General features: G+C 38.0%; 1 protein-coding gene across 4 annotated transcripts in view; it reads right to left on the reverse strand.

The window, feature by feature from the left end:
- GALNT13 (polypeptide N-acetylgalactosaminyltransferase 13) overlaps nucleotides 1–22,167 on the reverse strand; it is a 504,499-nt gene that overhangs the window by 60,409 nt on the left and 421,923 nt on the right. For all 4 annotated transcript variants that reach the window (XM_079782941.1, XM_079782940.1, XM_079782939.1 and 1 more), the window contains exon 10: nucleotides 1,977–2,116. In XM_079782941.1, the coding sequence (XP_079639067.1) occupies nucleotides 1,977–2,116 (140 nt within the window). The remainder of the gene's footprint in view (nucleotides 1–1,976; nucleotides 2,117–22,167) is intronic.

A 22,167-nucleotide genomic window follows, 5' to 3' on the forward strand; every position in this document is an offset into this window, starting at 1 on the left:
TCCATTAGGTGGAAATTACCAATAAGGAAGATATAATTCAAAAAGGAATAATTCCTACTTTGAACAATTGAATATATATTATGAATATGTGTTTGTATAATTATGATAAAGGCAATTGTGTATTTGCAAAGATAATATATATTTTGAAAAAGAACTGTTCTCAGTGGACCCACAAAAAAGTCGATGCGATTTTAATAATACTACTAAGGTATACCTCGCTGTTTTCACTGTCACTTCTCAGAATGTGCAAGGAGTCTTCTAGAGACCACATGGTGTGTGATATTACAGTAGATTGGATACCAAAACAGAGATTAAGGATAACTTCTATTAGGCCAGATATTAATGCAACATATAAAACTATATATAATGCTAATCTTCTTACCATTTGATTTTTACTTTGGAAAATATATTACTTTCAAAAATGTTACTTATACATATATTAACATATAACAAATATTTTAGTGAATTAATAAATAGGTCTTAAGGTTATCAGTTTTAGTTTCAATACAGTAAATCTACACTAATAAAAGAGAAATATGCAAATTGGCCATACCTCTACTACCCCCACAAGCCACGCCCAGCAGCAAATCAGGAGCGAGTATGCAAATTAACCCAACCAAGATGGCTGTGGCCACGGAGTGAGCAGGAGGCTTGGGTTTCCCTGGCAATGGAGGAAGCTAAGCTTCCCGCCTGCTCTGGCTGGCCCTGGCCTCCGCTCAAGGCTTCAAAGTTTCAATTATAGAAGATAAAAAAAATCCCAGATCCCAGGGCCTCTGCTTGGGTCGCCAGGGGGCGTGGCCGGCCTGCAAACCACCACAGGCCCCTCACCCAGGCCGCCCCACACCCCAAGAGAACCCCCACCCTGATCTGGGACACCCTTCAGGGCAAACCAGCTGGCACCCACCCGTGCACCAGGCCTCTATCCTATCTAATAAAAGAGTAATATGCAAATTGAGTGTCACTCCAACACACAAGATGGCTGCCCCTATGTGGTCAAAGATGGCTGTACCCATGTGGACACAAGATGGCTGCCCCCATGTGGACACAAGATGACCACCACAAGATGGCCAGCAGGGAAGGGCAGTTGGGAGGGACCAGGCCTGCAAGGGAGGGCAGTTGGGGGTGATCAGACCTGCAAGGGAGGGCAGTTGGGGGTGATCAAGCCTGCAGAGGAGGGAAGTTGTGGGCGACCAAGCCTGCAGAGAAGGGCAGTTGGGGGGGACCCAGGCCTGCAGGGGAGGGTAGTTAGGGGCAAACAGGCTGGCAGGGGAGCAGTTAGGCATCAATCAGGCTGGCAGGGGAGTGGTTAGGGGGTGATCAGGCTGGCAGGCAGAAGTGGTTAGGGGCAATCAGGAAGGCAGGCAGGTGAGCAGTTGGGAGCCAGCAGTCCTGGATTGTGAGAGGGATGTCCGACTGCCCGTTTAGGCCCGATCCCAGTAGGGGATCGGGCCTAAACGGGCAGTCGGACATCCCTCGAGGGGTCCCAGATTGGAGAGGGTGCAGGCTGGGCTGAGGGACACACATCCCCGTGCACGAATTTCGTGTACCGGGCCTCTAGTATTGTTATAACCCACATCAACAAAAGATCTTTGCAGTTTACCATAAATTTTAAGGGTGTAAGATCCACTTGAAACCTATGTACTCTTATTAACCAGTGTCAACCCAATAAATTTAATTTAAAAATTAAATTAAATTTAAGAAAAAAGGAATGTAAGGTCCATAGGACCAAAAAGTTTTGGAGCCATTGATAAAGAAACAAGAAAATATTTAGTCAGTCTTAAACTATCCCCATACTTTTATAAAGCCCAATGGTAAAGATTTTTATGATTCTGGTAATATATAACAAGTCATTTAAAACAGATCTATTTAAATACCCTTAAAGCATTTTGTTCATAATATAAGAAAGATTGAGCTCCTTAGATATTGCTCTATTTTCAAAATATATTTATAACTCAACCAAAATAAATAATTCATACCTCACCAAGTGAGTAATAACGTCTTGGGATCTGTGAGTCCGGATAGATGTTTTCAAGGTACCAAGAAAAGGGCTTACACTTCAGATTTTCTCTCAGTGATTTTCTGACTGACACATCTCCATAATCCACTTTGACAACACCTGGAATTTTTCAGAAAAACACAAATCAGTTTGTGCTATTTTGGTTTTAGCACACTTTCACTCTGTTTAATTTTGATCAGTCTTTTCTCTGTAATTATAATTCCATCAAATTCAATTGCATATGCAGCTGCTATTGCACTGATTTTCTTACTAACATCCAATTAGTACATTAAATTGACATAAAAATAGTTTTCCCATTGGTTATGACTTTTCAAATGCAAATATTTATCACCAAGTACTTGTACTTCTTAGGTTGAATAATTAATCAACTAAGTGTAAATTGCTATTAATTTAGCATCTTATATTCAAAGCTTAACTGAGGTGTTTTTTCTTTCATAAAAATTTCAATAGCTCCAATGCCTTTGTGAATGTTCATATTTTCCCTACAGTGTCATTTATTTACCACCTGCAGATTTCATGAGAAATTTACTATATAAATATGATGCTCAACAGTGTAAAGCACTTACATGTTCTAATTTTCCCTTCTTCTTCTTCTTGAATGTTTATTCTATCTAGGCTTCTCATAGACCTGATTTTTTTCTTTATTGATTTTTTTTCCTTATTTTATTTTATGAGTTAATATAAGCTACTTGAAATCCTTGGATAAGGTAGTGAATAAATAAGCATATAGAAACTATTAAACAAATGGAATATACTCATGGGGCATATTAAAATTGCTTAGCTTTACTTCATATCAAAACAGAATATATAAAATTAATATTTACACTGAAGATCATAAGAAAATGCTTTCTAGTTGAGAAGTAAAAACGATAACACCACTAACTTTTATATAAAAATATGTGGTGACTTTTGACCAAAATGACTAAATAATTGTGATGAGATTGCAATTATTTTTTAGATTATTTTGGAAAGGTCTCTATTTAATAGGTTTCTTTAAGACAAGTAGTAACTAGACATTAGGGTAGAATAAATGGCCCAGTATTTACTATATTCTATTCCAACCAAGCAGCAAAGCCCATCAATCATTCTACAAAATAAGAAACAATTGTTTAGACAACCTAACTGTCTACAACTAATATCATTATTTGTTTTTTTATCTTCAAAAGCAGCAACACTCTTGGAGCCCATCACCTGCTAGCTTCACTCTTCCTCTGCTGTCTCTTCAGATTTTTTTGTTTTACAAAAAGAAATGCCTTAGTGTTATTAGAAAGCATTCTGCTCATATTTACAGACCAAACCATTTCCTTCTAAGAAAATATTGACTTTTCTAGCTGGTGTTTAGAAAGAAAACAACCAGGTCTTTGGGCATTTTAAATGAATACATATTTGCTATCAAAATAATTTTGTCTAGAACTTCCATTCTGGAGTTTAACCTTAAAAAAAAGGCTTGAAAACATTTACAAAATAGATGACTAAAAGACTATCTCTCTGTGTTAAGTGCTATGGCAACTGAAATCACCTATATAATAGTCTTCAAAATCATATAAAGAGATGAGTGACTATGAAGTAGAGCCTGAATTAGATTATTTAGATCCATGGTTTAAAATGCCATCTGCCTTATTTTCCAAACTGTTAGCTCTAAACCTCTTTAAAGTAGTTTATCCAATTGTTTGCCCAAGAATTTTACTGGGATCTCTAAGAGGCATCTCAAATTTGACAAGTCTAAAACAGTCTTCTTGATTTTCGATCTTGTTCCGTCTCTAAGGTTCTCCATTTCAGTAACTAGCACAAAAATCCACCAATTTGCTCAGGGCAAAACAGAGGAGTAATTCTTTTACCTCACACATACATATTCAATTTATTAGTGATTTCTGTTGGCTCTGCATTTACAATATATCCCCAGCCCTGCTGCCCCCTCCCACCTTCCCCTCTACCATGCTGGTCCCACCCTCTCTCATCTTTTGCCTAAACTAGCATTGTAATAGCCTCCTAATTAGTCCCACTGACATCTTACATTTTTCCATCTATCCCTTATTCATTGCTCCCTAGACAGTATATCTTAAATTTAAATAAAATCATGTCTATCCCCTGTTCTAAAGCTTCAAATGATGTTCTACTGTGTTAAGAATAACTGACAATGTCTTAAACATTGCTTAATATCCTCATGAACTGACTCTTGGCTATCTCTCTGAATTAATCATTGATAGTTACTTTATCATAGCCACATTGGATTTCTGTTGTTTACTTTGCACCCCCCCTTTTTTTTTTACATGCTAAGTTCATTCCCACTTCATGGCTTTGTACTCATCCTTTTTCCTATCTGGAATAGTATTACCCTGGAACTTCCTTTTTTATTTAATTTTTTAAAAAGTTTTATTTATTTTTTTTGGTTTTATTATATTTTTAGCTTTACTGTTCAGATTATTACAGATGTTCCTCTTCCTCTCCCCCCATAGCTCCCCTCCACCCAGTTCCCACCCCACCCCAAGCCCTTGCCCCCCCCACACACACTGTCCTCGTCCATAGGTGTAAGATCTTTGTCCAATCTCTACCTGTATCTCCCATACCCCTTTCCCCCGAGAGTTGTCAGTCCGCTCCCTTTCCATGCCCCTGATTCTATTATATTCACCAGTTTATTCTGTTCATAAGATTTTTTATTCATTTGATTTTTAGATTCACTTGTTGATATGTATTTGTTGTCACTTTGTTGTTCATAATTTTTTTATCTTTACCTTTTTCTTCTTCTTCCTTTTCTTAAAGAATACCCTTCAGCATTTCATATAATACTGGTTTGGTGGTGATGAACTCCTTTAGCTTTTTATTGTCTGTGAAACTCTTTATCTGACCTTCAATTCTAAATGATAGCTTTGCTGGGTAGAGTAATCTTGGTTGTATGTTCTTGCTATTCATCACTTTGAATATTTCTTGCCACTCCCTTCTGGCCTGCATAGCTTCTGTTGAGAAATCAGCTGACAGTCGTATGGGTACTCCCTTGTAGGTAACTAACTGTTTTTCTCTTGCTGCTTTTAAGATTCTCTCTTTGTCTTTTGCCCTTGGCATTTTAATTATGATGTGTCTTGGTGTGGTCCTCTTTGGATTCCTCTGTGCTTCTTGGACTTATAAGTATATTTCTTTCACCAGGTAGGAAAATTTTTCTGTCATTATTTCTTCAAATAGGCTTTCAATATCTTGCTCTCTCTCTTCTTCTGGCACCCCCATAATTCGGATGTTGGTACGCTTAAAGTTGTCCCAGAGGCTCCTTACACTATCTTAATATTTTTGGATTCTTTTTTTTTTTTTTTTTTTTTGCTTTCTCATATTTCAAATCTTTGACTTGATTCTTGGGATCCTCTAGTCTACTCTTGAATCCCTGTATATTATTCTTTATTTCAGTCAGTGTATGCTTAATTTTTGACTGGTCCTTTTCCTTTTTTTTTTTTTTTTTTTGGCATTCTCACTAAGATCCTTGAAGATCTCACTAAGTTCCTTGGAGGTTTCTAGAAGATTCTTGAGTAACCTTATAACTGTGGTTTTTAACTCTATATCCAGTATTTTGCTTTCATCCATTTCTTTCATTTGTGACATGTTTCTTTTTCTCCACATTTTGGCTGCTCCCCTCTGTTTGTTTCTATATATTGGGTAGCTGCTAAGTCTCCTTGAGTTGATAGAGTGGCCTTGTAGGTGTCCTATAGGGCCCAGTGGCTCAGCCTCTCCAGTCACTCTTAGTGCCCCACTTTGTCGGCTGTGTGTACAGTCTTCTTGTACTTGAGCCTTGATTGCTGTTGGTATCATTGGGAGAAATTGACCTCCAGGACAATTGGCTATAGGGACCAGCTGGGACTTTAGAGGGAAAGCTGCTGTGTAGAGTCACCCTTATGGGGCAGGACTTGCTTCAGTGGGACTTTGGTGCTCACTGAATCTGTCCCTTGAGTGTGTCACTTATGTATGTGAAGAGCTGTAATCTGGTATGGTCTCACACTGACCACTGGGTACACTGGCTCTTGAATCTCCAAAGAGGTACAAAGTCAGCCTCTGCCTGGGGCCACCCAACAGGAGCTATAGAGAGATCTGCAGATTCCTCCACTTTGTATCGGGTTTGGAAGTGCCCAGACAAGGCCCAGCTGTGAAGCAAGGCCTTCCTTTGATAGCTTCTGGGCTCCCTGACCCAGCTGCTGCCTGTTTGACAGGTTTTAGGCTGAGAAAGAACAGGCCATTCATATGCAAAAGCCGCTGCACACAGCTTGGGTGGGGTTGTAAATTGGGTGGGGTGGGGTCTCAGAGAATCACCAGGGTGGAGCAAACAGCAATGGCTGTCAGTCAGCCCTGCACCAGAGAGGTCCCCCGGCACAGGAACAATGACTGCTGCATGCACCTCTGTCTGAAAGAAAGATGCCCTCTGGATACCAGGCAGTACCGTTTCTCCCTGTATGTGTCTGGGTCCCCCAGATTCTCGCCTGGAAATGGAGTTCAGAGCAAGCAGGAGCTTGTATCTCCCTCCCTATTAAAAAGGCAGCGCACCCAGGTTCCAGCCCATTCCACGCCTTCGCACCTCCTATCAGTCTCAATGCACTTTCTTCTTTACCTCTAGTTGTAGCCCTTCCACTCAGCCAGTTTTCCCGCAGTTCTGAATGATAGTTGTTCTGTCTTTTAGTTGTAATTTTGATGTGGTTGTGAGAGGCAGCAAGTACAGGTGTTTACCTATGCTGCCATCTTGGTTCTCTGCTTACCCTGCAACTTTCATGAGCTGTCCTTCACTTCATACAAGTTTCCGCTCAAACTTCACTTCCTCAGATTCACCTTGGCCTTCCTATCTAAATTGATCCCTCCATGCCATCATCCTGAGTCAGACTCTATTCCTCTTTCCTGCCTAATTTTTCTCCAGGGCACTTCTTACCACTTGATATTATATTACAGATTAATCTTCCCATTGCCTCACATCAAAAACTTTGAATAAATTATTTAATCTCTTGAAGCCTTGAGTATCCTATCTGATAACATCTTATTAGATGTTGTAAATACTAAATAATGCCTGAAAAAGGCATAAAACAGTGCCTGGTATATAATAATTGCTGAATACATATTGTATATTGTACTGGATATCTGTTGTTTCCCATGCCAATACCCATTCTGCCTTCTGCTAAGAGCATCCCTTCCCCACTTTCAATATGATGGTTTAGTGACTCCATTCCCCTATCCACCTTTTCAGCTTCAACTGTGGGCACATGCTAAAGGCATGTCACCAGGGAATCTTGTTAAATTGCAGAATGTAATTTTGTTAGTTTGAACTGAGGCCCAAAAGTCTGCACATCTAATAGTTTCCAAGGGATGCTTTCCATGAGTTACTCAGGCCAAGTTCTGAGTAACATTCAAGACAACCAGAGCATTCCATTTTCAACCTTACACCCAACCCATCATAATGATTGGCTCAGGAATGGATATGTGAACAAGCCAGCCTAATAAATGCGTACTGAGAATTTGCTAGTTGAAGTTGACACTCTAATTCTTGTGGAATTGCTCTGTATCTGGATGCTTTAAGCCTGGAGTTTCTGGGGCCACCATAGAGAGAACTCCTAAGATAGTGAGGCCAATGCAGAGTAAAATAAACAGATGGAAAGAGAGAAAGAGAAAAAAAAAGAGAGAGAGAGCAGAGGCCAAGCCAAGATTAAGTCAGCAGAAGCTTATTTATTTTATTCCAACTACATACCAGGTGCATTTTCTAGGCACCTGGGATCTATTAGTGAACAAAACAAAAGTATCTTCCTCTATGGAGTTTACATTCTAGTGGAGGAAGACAAATAAACAGACTAGGGTGAGATAGGAAGGTTGCAATACAAGAATTGGATGCATTTTAAAAAAAATTTTTTTTCAAAGGCAACTTAAAGAGTTGAAAGTTGTAAAGGTAAATATTTCAATGGGATTGGCATAAATCTGGAAAAGCTTTGACAATAAGATAAAGATGCATTATGAATTAGAAAAAAAAGAGCATTTTAATTAACTACAGGTATGCAGGTTTGATTAAGAGGCACATGATAACACTTATTCATTGTTATACTTTATTAAATAACCTGTCCTTTATTCATCATTTTAAAATCTACTTCATGGTAGTATTAAGTTTAGATATGTAGGATATCCAACTTAAATTTTTAAACAGATTGAAGATCATAATGAACTTATTTAAGTTCTTCCCTAGTAGATGCCTAATAAGCCTAATAGTTCTTGTTCCCCTATAATCAGGATACCTAATAGAATAGCCTAGAGCTTAGAGTTTGATGCATATGAATATGTACTGCTGTGAGCTTAAGAAAAGGGGAAATGATATTCCTTCAATAAGGACTGAGTAAGTAAATCAATGATATACTTATCTAATTGACAAAATAGAATTCATATATTAAAATTATAACTGTATAAGAATATAAAAATGTTGATAAAACAAATTTTCTTATACTGTTATTATAACAAAGTAAAATGAAAATATATGAAACAACAATTAAAAAAATGAGAAGAAAAACAGCACATTCCCTTTTCTACCTACTAAGAAAAGAACAAGAAGTTAATACATTTACCGTATTTTCCGGCGTATAAGACGACTGGGCGTATAGAAGATTTTCCTGGGTTAAAAAGTCGTTTTATACGCTGGAAAATACGGTATTTTTCCTTAAGCACAACAATTAAAACTATGTAGCTAATCATAAAATTTTTTATACACAATGATATATTAACAATACACTTGTATATTTCAGTAGACCAATATCCATAGTTTCAGCTAAGAATTTTTTTGTGATATTTTAAAAATTCCCTATAACAGAAAAATATACTCTTTATTTTGTTATTCACTTTGAACACTTGTCATTGCGAGCTTTATGAATAAGGATCTGCATTCCTTTTTCCTCAAAAGTAGTAATAATAAAAAGATAAATAATTTTTAAGCCAACTAGAGAATAGTGTGTTTTAGAGTATATAAATACTAGATTGTGTCAGAGGTTTAGCAAATTACTTGGGATACTTTTGTATTATTCAACAACAACAAAACTACTCTTTTAATCCAGCATTTCCATTTTTACCCATTCTTGATATGTACAAAAATCACCCCAACACATAATCTCTCATTAAGAAATCACTGGATAGAACCACATTAAAGGCTGATGGCCCATGCCAGCTAATAATACATAGTGATTGTTGAATTTAGCATTAACTATTATGATTGCAATTTTATTTTAATGGGATAAAGATGAGATAATAACTTGTACAAAGAACATAGCTATGTCACGTAGAAGAAGCAAAGATCAGACAACTTCCCAATTGATTTAAGTCTGTCTGAGCTCCATAGTCAAGTTTGGGCAGGGCTTGAGGCTAAATTTTCCATTTGCCTCAAACTTTAGTTCAATTTGACAATAAAAAATCTCATATTGAACTACTTGGTTTTAGATGAATGAGAATATGGGAAACAAGAAAAGTGAACATTTGCAATTGCCTTTTAAAAATAAAGGTCAATTTGATATCAGTTGAAGCAAATCAACTATAAAATCCACAATTTCTAGGAAAAATAAAATCCAAGTAAGGACCTTCAAGGCAATGTTTACCACCCTTTATAAGCTACAGCAGTCAGAGTATATACCATCACCTGCTCCCTTACTCACACATGTTATAGAAAATGCAAGAGAGGTACTGAGCCAATGAACCACCACTGATATACCTTGTGCATTTTGTCTTTTGTTTTGTTTTTTATCCCCCCATATTAAGAACAAAAGCGCATACAATTTATATGTTTAACTTTTACAAAATTTTAATGGTTATTTGAGAATTATGTACTCATTGCAGATAAATTTTTAAAACAGGTAAATACAAAAAGTAATATAAAAGTCATCTGTGCCTTGGCTAAGTAGCTCAGTTGATTAGAGTTGTCCCTATACACCAAGGTTGTGAGTTCTATCCCCAGTCAGGACACATTCATGGATCAACCAATGAATGTACAAATAAGTGGAACAACAAATTGATGTTTCTCTCTCCCATCCTCTTTCTCTAAATCAATCAATAAAATTTTTTTAAAAAGTCATCTGTAATACAGCTATATTTGCATGATGGTAATGATTTTTTCTTGCTAAGATTTAATTATACTGCAATGTGCACTAATAACTTGTTTTATTCCTAAAACAGTAGGCCACGAACTCTTTTCAGGTCAATTGAACTCTTCTATAGCTTTGGCATTCTATTTTACATGTTGATAATAACTTATTTAATCCGTTCCCTATAGTTAGACATTCAAGTTGTTTCTCATTTTAGACTACAAAATCAATGAACATCTTTATATCTTTTATTATGCTCTTATTTCATTAAAATAATTGCTAGAAGCAATTCATTTTGAGAAATTATGTGCTGACTTCAAGACTTAAGAAAAAAAACATACCTATTACTAACCTGCTCCCCAGAAAGATATATCAAATTTACATACCCTGTAACAGTGATAAGAACCTAATTTCCCTTTCAGAACACTGACTATTTTAATGTATTCTTTAATTTACCACTTTTTGTTATGTGGAGATAAATGGCACCTCAATATTATTTAAAATTGATTACTAGTGATGACAATTCTTCTCCAATTGGCTTTGCCATTTCTTCTTTTATAAACTGCCTATTCTTTCCCTTTCCCAGTTTTCCATTGACATGTTCACTTTTTGATGTATAAGCACTCTTGATACAACAATATTGGAGACAGATGTTGCAAATATTTAATTTTTGGTACTTAATTTGGCAATACAAAAAGTGTTAAAAATTGTTTGCTTTGTGCCCTTCATATGATATTTGACTTTCACTATCTTAACATTTTTTTTAAAGTCCAGCTATATATTCTTACATCCTTAAATTTTTTCACTTTATATATTTTTTCATTTAACTCATTAATCATATGAAATTTATTTTAGTATATCTCCAACCATGTTCCATTTTGGATTTTATTGTTTTTCTTTGCACATACACTATATATTTTTGAAATGATTCACTTGATTTTGTTTGTTTGCTTTAATTAAGGACACTAGCCAACTCTCTAATTTATCTTTATTGCTGGAAAAATCTACATGCCATACACTTTTATAGTATACATTTTATTTAGGATCAGTTTAGTTTAATATATAACTTTATATTTAGATTCCATTATTTTAACCCCTGTGAAATCTAAATGAGTATCTGCATTTTGATATTCATCTTCATTGAGGGTAAAAAAATGTAGCTATTCAAAACGTATTGTACCAGCAGTGTGAATATGCTCAGGTCCTTGAGTATTTCATTACATAATCTTGCTTTGTTTTGTTTTTAATAGGAAGTCTCAGCAGTAATTATTTTATGAATTTAGAAACAAGAAAAGCTGTGTTTTCCAATAGCAAATTGATTTATTTTTATCTTATAAATACTGCTAACTTTATAGCTGATAAGGTATCCCTCTATTTTCTAGCCAGTGTATCATATAAATTTGGAATTAAATAAAGACATCTCAAACCATTTTTGGAATAGGACAAGCATTTATTCATCATGGCATGGTATGGTATGGTTAGGGCCAAAAAGTACTGAAACAACAGATATAGCACTATTTAAGGGAGTTCATATTCTTAATTCCACAATAAATACATTTGTATATACTCTCTCATTAAAACTCTATATTATTGTTTTATTTATTTTAAGGATGAAAAAACTAAGACATTAAATGGTTAACTTGCTCAAGCTTACTTAGAAAGTAGCAGGAGGAGGATTAAGAAGTCACTCACATCCATCTAATATCAAGGTCCATGATCATGCCCACTCTACTATAATTAGAGGAAAAATCTTTGAAAAACCGATATAGAGATATATTACAAAACATAGTAATTATCATCCCATGAAAAATATAATCCACTTGGCAAATTCTCCCTGAAAAATAGATGTGATACAAGGTTCTGGACAAACTTGAATTCATGAAAATAAGTAATCAGCAATGACACAATTGGAAGTTATTCTATTGATTTGACAATTAAATATAAGCCAGAAGATTCTAGTGTGCAACAGAATTGAGCAAAATATGTCCCTATAGTGCTTCACAAATTGTGTCTAATCAATCACTAGTTCTTCAGGATGCTAGATAGAACCATTGCTTCAGTGCTATGACAATATTATGTTATTCTACATCTCTGAAATAGTGATATATTTTATAATCAATGACATCTTACAGTTGCCTCTGGGGAGAAGACAGCTATATACTAGTTGTCTTCTTTTGAGCATATGCAAACTTGTTTTTCTATTTGTGGAAATAACTAGTCAATTGTAGTTTTAGTAATTAGTTGATATTTAAACCAATGGGCATTTAAATATATACTGATTATTGTCTGAAAACTTTTAATACTTCTGGTAAAATCAAGAAAGTAACAAGATTAAACTTTGCTGAATGGTTTCAGGGACTTGGAAGAAATCCCAGGGATAATAATGTTTTAAGAAAGTCTATATCATAAATCATCTTGAGGGCATTGAGAATGACAGTGGATGGAAAACACATACAAACTAGTAAATCTGCAATGAAAGTGATTCAAAAAGTCAGCCTCAAAATGTGAAATTACTTGATCAATTTATTACTTATTTTGAAAAAACTATATGTATGCATAAGAATGAGATACAATAAAAAAGTTGTATCTGACTTAGTTTATATCTAAAACAGTTCCTTAATATGTTAACCTCAAGAATGAATATTCCTGCTGAGAAGGACTAATTGGGCTCATATTTATAAACAGAGCAGCAACCATTGCTAAACTGGGGCATCTCACACAAGCTGCACCTCATGGAGAAGCCTCCTATTAAACTGCCTGCTTTCCACACTGAACTATCTATTTGCACTGTATGTAGTCTTGCCTTCAACTGGACCCTTATAAAGGAATTCCTGAAATTGTATTTCAACCAATAGGATTGAAACCTTTCCCATGCAGTTGGAACTGCACAGCTACATCCTCATTAGCATCTTCACTGACCAATCAGAGTGGCTCCATTCCAACCAGTCAAGACAATCCCTTTTGGACCAATCAAACTGAGGATTTGGAGCCTGCATTTGTATGAGGGCTGACCAATCAGGGATCAGGGATGGGAACTTCTCACTGTTTAAGGCAGCTCCCCCTGGCTCTCAAAGAGCATTTTTACTTTCAATAATTGAAGACTGTGTTTACCTGCATGGAACTATAACATCTGCTGGCTCTGTAACACCAGAGTGGAGCTGTCTTTACAGAACTGAGCTTTAACACCAAAGCTGTAACACCAAAGCCCTAACAGCAGGGCTACCTCACTGGGACCACCTCTTAGCTGTGCTGCTTCACAGCATGCTGTTTTACAATTGAGTTGCCTGCACTGAATAAAATCTCTGTCCCCCTTTACCACACCCCAAATTGGGGACTCCTGTTGGTAACAGTGACCTAGTGAAAAGGAGTCTTATAGTTTAACTAGAGGCCCGATGCACAAAAATTTGTGCAAGAGTAGGCCTTCCTTCCCGTGGATGCTGGCATAGGCTTCCCTCCAGCACCTGGAACCCGAGCTTCTCTCTAGCTGCTGGCAGGCACCCGGGACCCGGGTTTCCCTTGCAGCCCCGGCTTCGTCTGGAAGGACATCCAGTCTAATTAGCATATTATACTTTTATTATTATAGATTACTAGAGGCCCGGTGCATGAAATTTGTGCATGGGGGGGTGTCCCTCAGCCCAGCCTGCACCCTCTCCAATCTTGGACCCCTTGAGGGATGTCTGACTGCCTAAACGGGCAGTTGGACATCCCTCTCACAATCCAGGACTGCTGGCTCCCAACTGCTCACCTGCCTGCCTTCCTGATTGCCCCTAACCACTTCTGCCTGCCAGCCTGATCACCTCCTAACCACTCCCCTGCCAGCCTGATTGATGCCTAACTGCTCCCCTGCCAGCCTGATTGCCACTAACTGCCCTCCCCTGCAGGCCTGGTCACCCCTAACTGCCCTCCCCTGCAGGCTTGATCGCCCCCAACTGCCCTCCCTTGCAGGCCTGGTCCCTCCCAACAGCACTTCCCTGCTGGCCATCTTGTGGTGGTCATCTTGTGGTGGCCATCTTGTGGTGGCCATCTTGTGTCCACATGGTGGCAGGATCTTTGAGCACATGGGGGCAGCCATCTTGTGTGTTGGAGTGATGGTCAATCTGCATATTACTCTTTTATTAGATAGGATAGAGGCTTGGTGCATGGGTGGGGGCTAGCTGATTTGCCCTGAAGGGTGTCCCAGATCAGGGTGGGGGTTCCCTTGGGGTGTGGACGGCCTGGGCGAGGGGCCTGTGGTAGTTTGCAGGCCAGCCATGCCCCCCGGCGACCCAAGCAGAGGCCCTGGTATCTGGGATTTATTTATCTTCTACAATTGAAACTTTGTAGCCTGGAGTGGAGCCAAGCCTCCTGCTTGCTCCATGGCAGCAGCCATTTCTGTTGGGATTTATGTATCTTCTATAATTGAAACTTTGTAGCCTGGAGCAGAGGCCAAGGCAGGCCAGGGCTTCAGAAGCTTGGCTTCCTCCATTGCCGGGGGCAACCCTAGCCTCCTGCTCTTTCCAGCTCCGTGGCTGCTGCCATTTCTGTTTGGATTTATTTATCTTCTATCATTGAAACTTTGTAGCCTTGAGAGGAGGCCTAGGCCAGCAAGGGCAGGTGGAAAGCTTGGCTTCCTACATTGCCGGGGAAACCCAAGCACCCCACCTGCTCTCTGTGGCCACAGCCATCTTGGTTGGGTTTATTTGCATATTCGCTCCTGATTGACTTGTGGGCGTGGCTTGTGGGTGTAGCAGAGGTATGCTCAATTTGCATATTACTCTTTTATTATATAGGATTATAGATTGGAAACTTTTTCTTTCAGGTATATAATAAAATGATGACCTTTAAGTTGATGGTAGCTTAAAGTAGAGGAAAAAGTGCTTAAACATTTAGTACCTGGTCATATTTTAAGAGAAACAATAAGTTAAACACATTCAATAGGTTTCTTTACTATAGGACTCCTCAGAACTTTTACTAAGCTAAAGTGTATTTTGAATATCTAAAGTAAATACTATTTCCCAAATTTATTTATCTTTTTCCAAAAATTTGAGACAACAACCCTCCATTAAAACCACTGAGAAATGCAGCTATATTGCAAAACTATTAATTATGGATAGGATATAAATTAATCCCATTAGAGAAAATTCTTTGTGGGGAAAAAAATCTGTATTCTTTTAAATTTTTTCATTAGCAAGTTTCCATTGCAAGATATTAATTAAACCAAGACAATGATAGGAAATTCAAATATATGTATTTGTTGACATGTGTATTTCTCTTCAGTTCCTAGAACAGTATATGGCAATAGACATTATTTAAATACTCGAGGCCTGGTGCACAAATTCGTGCATGGCCGGCCGGGGGGAGGGGTCGCGGGTGGTTGGCCAGCCGGCCCCATGCCCTGATCAAACTCCCAGTTGAACTCCCAATCAAGGGGACAATTTGCATATTAGCCTTTTATTATATAGGATTAGGTATACTACTCTCTGGTACATGCTCTCTCTTCCCTTTTATTCTTTCCTCTTGTTCACTCTTTCTTTCTCTCACTTGAACACATATATGTATGTAAAATATATTCTATATATTTGATTACATGGCTTAGAATTACTACTTTATAGTTATTTACTAAAAGTATTTTAGACTTATTTATATATCAAGAATGGACATATAGCTGAAACCGGTTTGGCTCAGTGGATAGAGCATCGGCCTGCGGACTGAAAGGTCCCAGGTTCGATTTTGGTCAATGGCATGTACCTTGGTTGTGGCCACATCCCCAGTAGGGGTTGTGCAAGAGGCAGCTGATCGATGTTTCTCTATCATCAATGTTTCTAACTCTCTATCCCTCTCTCTTCTTCTCTGTAAAAAATCAATAAAATATATTTTAAAAAAATGGACATATATATATATCCATATACACTAAGTGGCCAGATTATTATGATCTCTGAATGCATAATAATCTGGATATATATATATATATATATATATATATATATATATATATATATATATTTTAGAGGCCCAGTGCATGAATTCGTGCATGGATGGGGTCCAGCCAGCCTGGCCGGGGGGAGAGGACATGGGCGGTTGGCCGGCCTGCCTGCTGGTCGAACTCCTGGTTGAGGGGACAATTTGCATATTAGCCTTTTATTATATAGGATATATACTCAGTGGCCAGATTATTATGCGTTCAGAGATCATAATAATCTGGCCACTCAGTGTGTGTGTGTGTGTGTGTGTGTGTGTGTGTGTGTATGTGTGTATATATATATATATATATATATATATATATGAGAGAGAGAAAGAGAGAAAATTTATGCAAACTTTGGTTCCAAAGTGTTACTTGGCCTCATTGAGAAAGAACATCATTAACAAAAATTTTTAATATTTATTAAAGTGCATTTTTCTAGTCTGTATTTAATCAGCATTCTTGCTGCAAAGCCAATAAGAAAATCTAATTATGTTTTTGAATTACGAGTTATTAGGATATAGAAAAATTAATATGATCCAAGACTGGTGAGAATTGGTTGTCGCATCTTATTAATTCAACTAATATCCGAGATTACATTATGAGACACATTAACTCAAATAGGAGAAATATTAAGTACACATATTCAATTCTTGATTATCTAGGCTAACAGAACATAAACCTAGGGAATAAAACTTCTTTCAAAAGGAACAAATTCTATATAATTTAACAATTTCTATTTATGCAGCAGGAAAGAATTCTGTATGCATGTAGATATGATTAAAGGAGATTAAGAATATGCCAGTTTCCTTAGGACCTACTAGTTCAAACTCTCTGGATTTGAATTCTGCTCTGTCATGTACTGAATGTGTGATATAGGGCAATTTATGTAACCTCAAAAGGACTCAGTTCTTTTCTTCTATTAAGTGAGCATAATAACAGCACCATCCTCAAAGTGTTACTGTGATTATTAAATGAGTTAAAATGCAGGGTACATAGTAGGTGCTCACTAAAAGTTACCTATTACGTTTGTTGTTGTTTTAGGATGGATACGGACCTCAAGGGGCACATCATCCCTTTACAGTAAGGTGGGCTAGTTATTTTCTGAGCCTGTTCACTTCTGTTGTATATCAGATAATGGAGTAGGAAATTAATAACTTAACTTTGCCCCACATGCCCTTTAAGTGAGATGCATGCCATATATCACGTTCAAGATTTTGGAACTTCATCCCTACAGGTATCATTTAAAGTCTCAACAGAAGCATTTTTCTGAACCCAAAGTACAATAAAATGAAGGTGAAATTCCACACATCTCTGCACCTGCTATTTCCCCTGCCCACATTTGTGCACTGTGGTGATTTTGACACATATGCCACACAAGAAAACACAAATTCCATAATCATGGTCTTTCAGTTAAGATGATGCACTACTATGAACAGTAGAAATTCAGATTAAAAAAACAACAACAAATCACTGTTCTAAGAGAACAGATTGATTTACATTTTGAAAGAAAAATGTTAAAAATATTCTCCATCTCCATTGTCAAACAATTTGGACCCCTGACCTGAACTATTATAAATGAGGGAGCTTGGAAAGGCTATAGCAGAGCCATTAGTCACCCTTGGGACATTGCACACTGTCACTATGGAACAACCAATGACAAAAATTTCAATAAGCAAGAGTCTGACTTATGATTTTTGGGAATGGTAGAAGAACATATTGCTGCTGGGTTTTCCATGCCGCATTTATCTTCTTCTGGCACTAGTCATGTCAAAGACTTGATACTGAAAACAAAGCCAAGTTTATTTATTGCAAACATAGGTTACAGTTCACAAACCAGCCTTAACACTGCATGGTATGAGAACTTCTCAGCAGTTCCTAAATAAGGGCAACATTCAGGCATCAGGAAAGCAGGCCAAGTGTGACAGCTGTACTATTGGGATGCTAAAATATCCTTCTACATAATAGTCTCATACTCTATTACATAGAGAATTCTAACACGCCTGTCTTCTTTTTTTTTTTTAGAGCTTTGTATTTTTCTCAGCAGGTCATTGATCTAAGGCTATGCTACAATATAATCCCACAAACCCTCTGGGTCCACAGAGGGGATTGGGCCGCTGAATGGGAGGGCAGAATGTCAACATCTTGAAAGGAATAGTATGAGTGTAATGCAGTGTTGTTGTTTGTTTTGTTTTGTTTTGTTTTCTAGTGAGGGTTTAATTTGTCTAGGGAAAAGGAAAGTATTTCAAATCATAACATAGCTGTGGAATTCAAATGTATGAACTCTGAAGAATATCAAGAGTGTTTCTATTCTTGCAAGCATGAATTTAAGCTTCTTACATCATTTCTCCTGTCCTCCGACCTTGCTTGTTGGAAATGTTTAAAACAGCAACATCGTTGGTTAAAATATAAAGGATGTAGTTACTTTTAGTGCAGTGAAAATTTACTGATTAACAACTGTGTAAAAATCATAAAATTGAATCAAAATTGTAACTGTTTGAGCCAAAATTGACTTTTCACAGATGAAAACCTTTAAAACTCAGAAAGCTGACTGGCCCTGTGTGAAGTAGCACAGCAGATTGGTGAAAGAGCCTGCCTTGGAATCTAGGTCTCTTGACTTCCAGGTCAGTGCTCTTACCATCTGTTCCTTCATTCAGCATATTGTCATTGTTTCTCTTCCCACATTATACTTGAATGGGTGGTAGAGATAAAATGTTGAACAAAAACCATATAGAGTTTCTTCCCTGATAGCTTAATCAGTAAAAAATAAGCAACACAAATGAAAATCACCAAATGTAAATTTACAAATGTATTAGGCAGATGTGCAAGGTGTAAAAGGGTAGACTAGGCAACTGACTCACTAGTGGTTAGGTAGGAGCAGATGAGGAAAAGCTTTCTAAGAAAGTGAATATTGAGCTGAAAACGCATTCAAAGGTGGGTGAGATGAGGTGGAGAGTGAACTGGGTGGGCTTTGCAGGAAATGCTAACTGGTTTATGAGCATTTATATAGATAAAAGGCTAATATGCAAAGTGTCCCCTCGGGAGTTCAACCAGGAAACCGGGAGTTCGATCGATCACTATGACATGTGCTGACCACCACGGGGCAGCACAGAACAAAGGAAGGCCCCGGCTGGCAGCCAGGGGAAGGAAGGTCCCAATTGGCCCTGATTGCGGGCCAGGCCTAGGGACCCTACCCGTGCACGATTTTCATGTACCCAACCTCTAGTATTGATAATAAGGTTGCTTTTCTTTGGCTATTATTAAATTATTCACTTCTCTATTACTGCATTATTTTCTGTGGCAGACATATTACAAGATGGCCCTAATGATACCTATTTCCTGGTATTCATGCCCTTGTGTGGTTCCTTTTCTTTGAGTTTTGGTGGAACCTGTGACTTGTTTCTTACCAAGAGAATGTGACAAAGGTGAAGAGATATCACTGCCATGAAAATGTGACATTAAGATTATAACATACATCTTGCCAGCATATTCTCTACTGAATCTCTCACTTATTGGCTTTGGTAAATTAAGCTGCCATCTTACAAGCCGTGCTATGGAGAGGCCCACCTGGCAAAGAATTGCTGGCTAACAGCCAGGAAGGAACTGAAGCTCTCAGGTTGACAATCTGAGAGAAACTCAGTTTTGACCATTGTGAACCTGAAGCAGATCCTTCCCCAGTCAGGCCTTGAGATGAGACTGTAGCTCTGGCCCACAGGCTGAGTGCAGCCATGTCAGAAACTCTGAAGCAGAGGACTCAGTAGACCGTGCCTGGACTCCTGACCCACAGGAATTGTGAGAAAATAGATGTGTGGCTTAAGTCAATGGGGGGGGGGGGGCAGGTAATAATATTTCAGATAAATGATTAATTCATAATCTGAACACTGAGTAAATGTAGCACAGCTACCTCCTGCTAGGATCCCTGTGAACTTCTTGGGGTTAAATTTAAGTGCGGTGTTTAGGGATGGGATTTCTTTGCAGAGAATTAGTATTCTCTCTGGACAGGAAACTGGAGGTGAAATGGTTCGTGGTCTGAAATTTTAGTGGTCCACTTGGGTTTAAGAGTACACCCAGATGATGGGAGTAATGTGAACAGAGTCACCAGGAGGTAGGTCAAGATAAGCCAACCAAAAGGGGGTGCATCCCTAAAAGGATGGTGTGTCCTCAGAAACCCCTGAGCTTTGATTCCCTGGGAGGCCACAGTGCCAGGATGGTCAAATCACTAAAGTTTCTCCATGAGTCCTTTTCTGACCACCCTATCTAGAATGGCATGACTATCCTGCCGAGTCTCCTTTCATTACCCTACTAATTTCCTTAGCTACTATCACAATAAAACATACTATTTAATTATCCTATTTGTGATCTAGTCTGTCTTTGTGCTACAAAATAAGCTCCTTGAACACAGGTATGTCTGTTTCATGCACTTCTTGATCCACAGACCTAGAAAAATGCCTGGCACATATAAAACAATAAATGTTTGTTTTCATTTTAATTTCCTTTGTAAAATCTCCTTTAAATAATGTAAAGTTAATGGATTTGTCTGTTGCTAAATTTAGAAGGTCTGGGCTTAATTTTTTTTTAGTGGAGCAAGTGCAAAGGAAAGGCCTCTAGACTCTCTTTCTTCTTATCCCTCTCCCTTCTCCCATCTCCCCTGCTGCCTGTGTGTGTGTGCATGTGTGTGTTCGCATGCACACACGCATCCACTTCAAGAAATCTTCTGTTGTGAAAATAAAACTAAAAACTCCCAGTATCAATCAGCATGGGTCATAGATAGGTAAAAAAAATAAAATAAACAGATCCAAGACAATTAAAAAAGCAGAAATCACAAGACTAAAATAATTCCTTACTAAAGATGATTATCATCATCATTATTTTAACTAGAGGCCCGGTGCACGAATTTGTGCACCAGTGGGGTCCCTCAGCCTGGCCTGTGGGATTGGGCTGAAACCGGCTCTCTGACATCCCCTGAAGGGTCCTGGATTGCGAGAGGGTGCAGGCTAGGCCGAGGGACCCCTCCGGTGCACGATTGGGGCTGGGAAGGAATGCAGGAGGTTGGCCAGCTGCAGAGAGATTGCGGGAGGACGTGTCTGTCTATCTCACTCAGTCCCAATCAACTGGACCCCAGCAGCAAGCTAACCTACCAGTTGGAGTGTCTGCCCCTGGTGGTCAATGCATGTCATAGTGAGTGGTTGAGCGTCCTTAGCGTATCATTAGCATATTACGCTTTGATTGGTTGAATGGCCGACTGGACACTTAGCATATTAGGCTTTTATTATATAGGATTTAGTACTTGTTGCATATAATCACCACGCTAATATATATTTAAATATAAACTATTTACATTACCTATTATTCTCAGCAAATGATTTTACTGTCTTCAAAAGTTCTATTTTAGAAAATTCTTCAGGTACAATTCTAAGGTCTGATCTCAGCTAGGTAGATCCTAACATTCTATTATTTTCCAGGTTTTCAAGCTAAGAGTACTCAAAATTAGGTCTATAGCAAGCAACCCTAACAGAATCTTGCTTAGCAATACAGTTTTTCCTCGGTGTGAAATTATACATTTAAAAATTTGTAAAGGAAAGAATTAAAGAACTCATCTGGGAATCCTTAGATATTTGTTACTGCTTAGGAGACAAATCTTAAGATTTTTCTGCCTTATTTCTTTAATCTAGCCTATGGCGCTATGGAAACCCCATAGACATACTATCTCAGATATATAGGAGTTTAAAGAGGAAAAAATTGTCATAATTTTTAAATTTTATCTTATTTGCCAGAAAACATCCATAGTTATAAATGGACCTTAGCCTGAACATTTCTTGTTCATTCTCATTTGGTGTGAAAGATATTAAGTATAATTTTGACATAAATTGGAATTACACATTCAGGAGTTTAGTATGACACACATCTAAAAGTTATGCTGCATGTACATTCGCATTCTATGAACTGAATTTGTTTTGGTTTTCTTTCAATGCTCTCTTTCACCTGTTGGATGCTTCTCACCCTCACTGACTTTTCTGCTCATCTAAGTTGGCTTGTCTAGTGAGACCAAGACCTTGATGGCTGAGGGATCCCAGCTCCTGGTTACCTTGCTCCTCTGTCAGGCTGACTGCCTCTGCTATCAGCAGGCATAGAAACACCAAGAAGTACCC

This window comes from Cnephaeus nilssonii (assembly GCF_951640355.1).
Source record: "Cnephaeus nilssonii genome assembly, chromosome: 10".
Taxonomy (NCBI): domain Eukaryota; kingdom Metazoa; phylum Chordata; class Mammalia; order Chiroptera; family Vespertilionidae; genus Cnephaeus; species Cnephaeus nilssonii.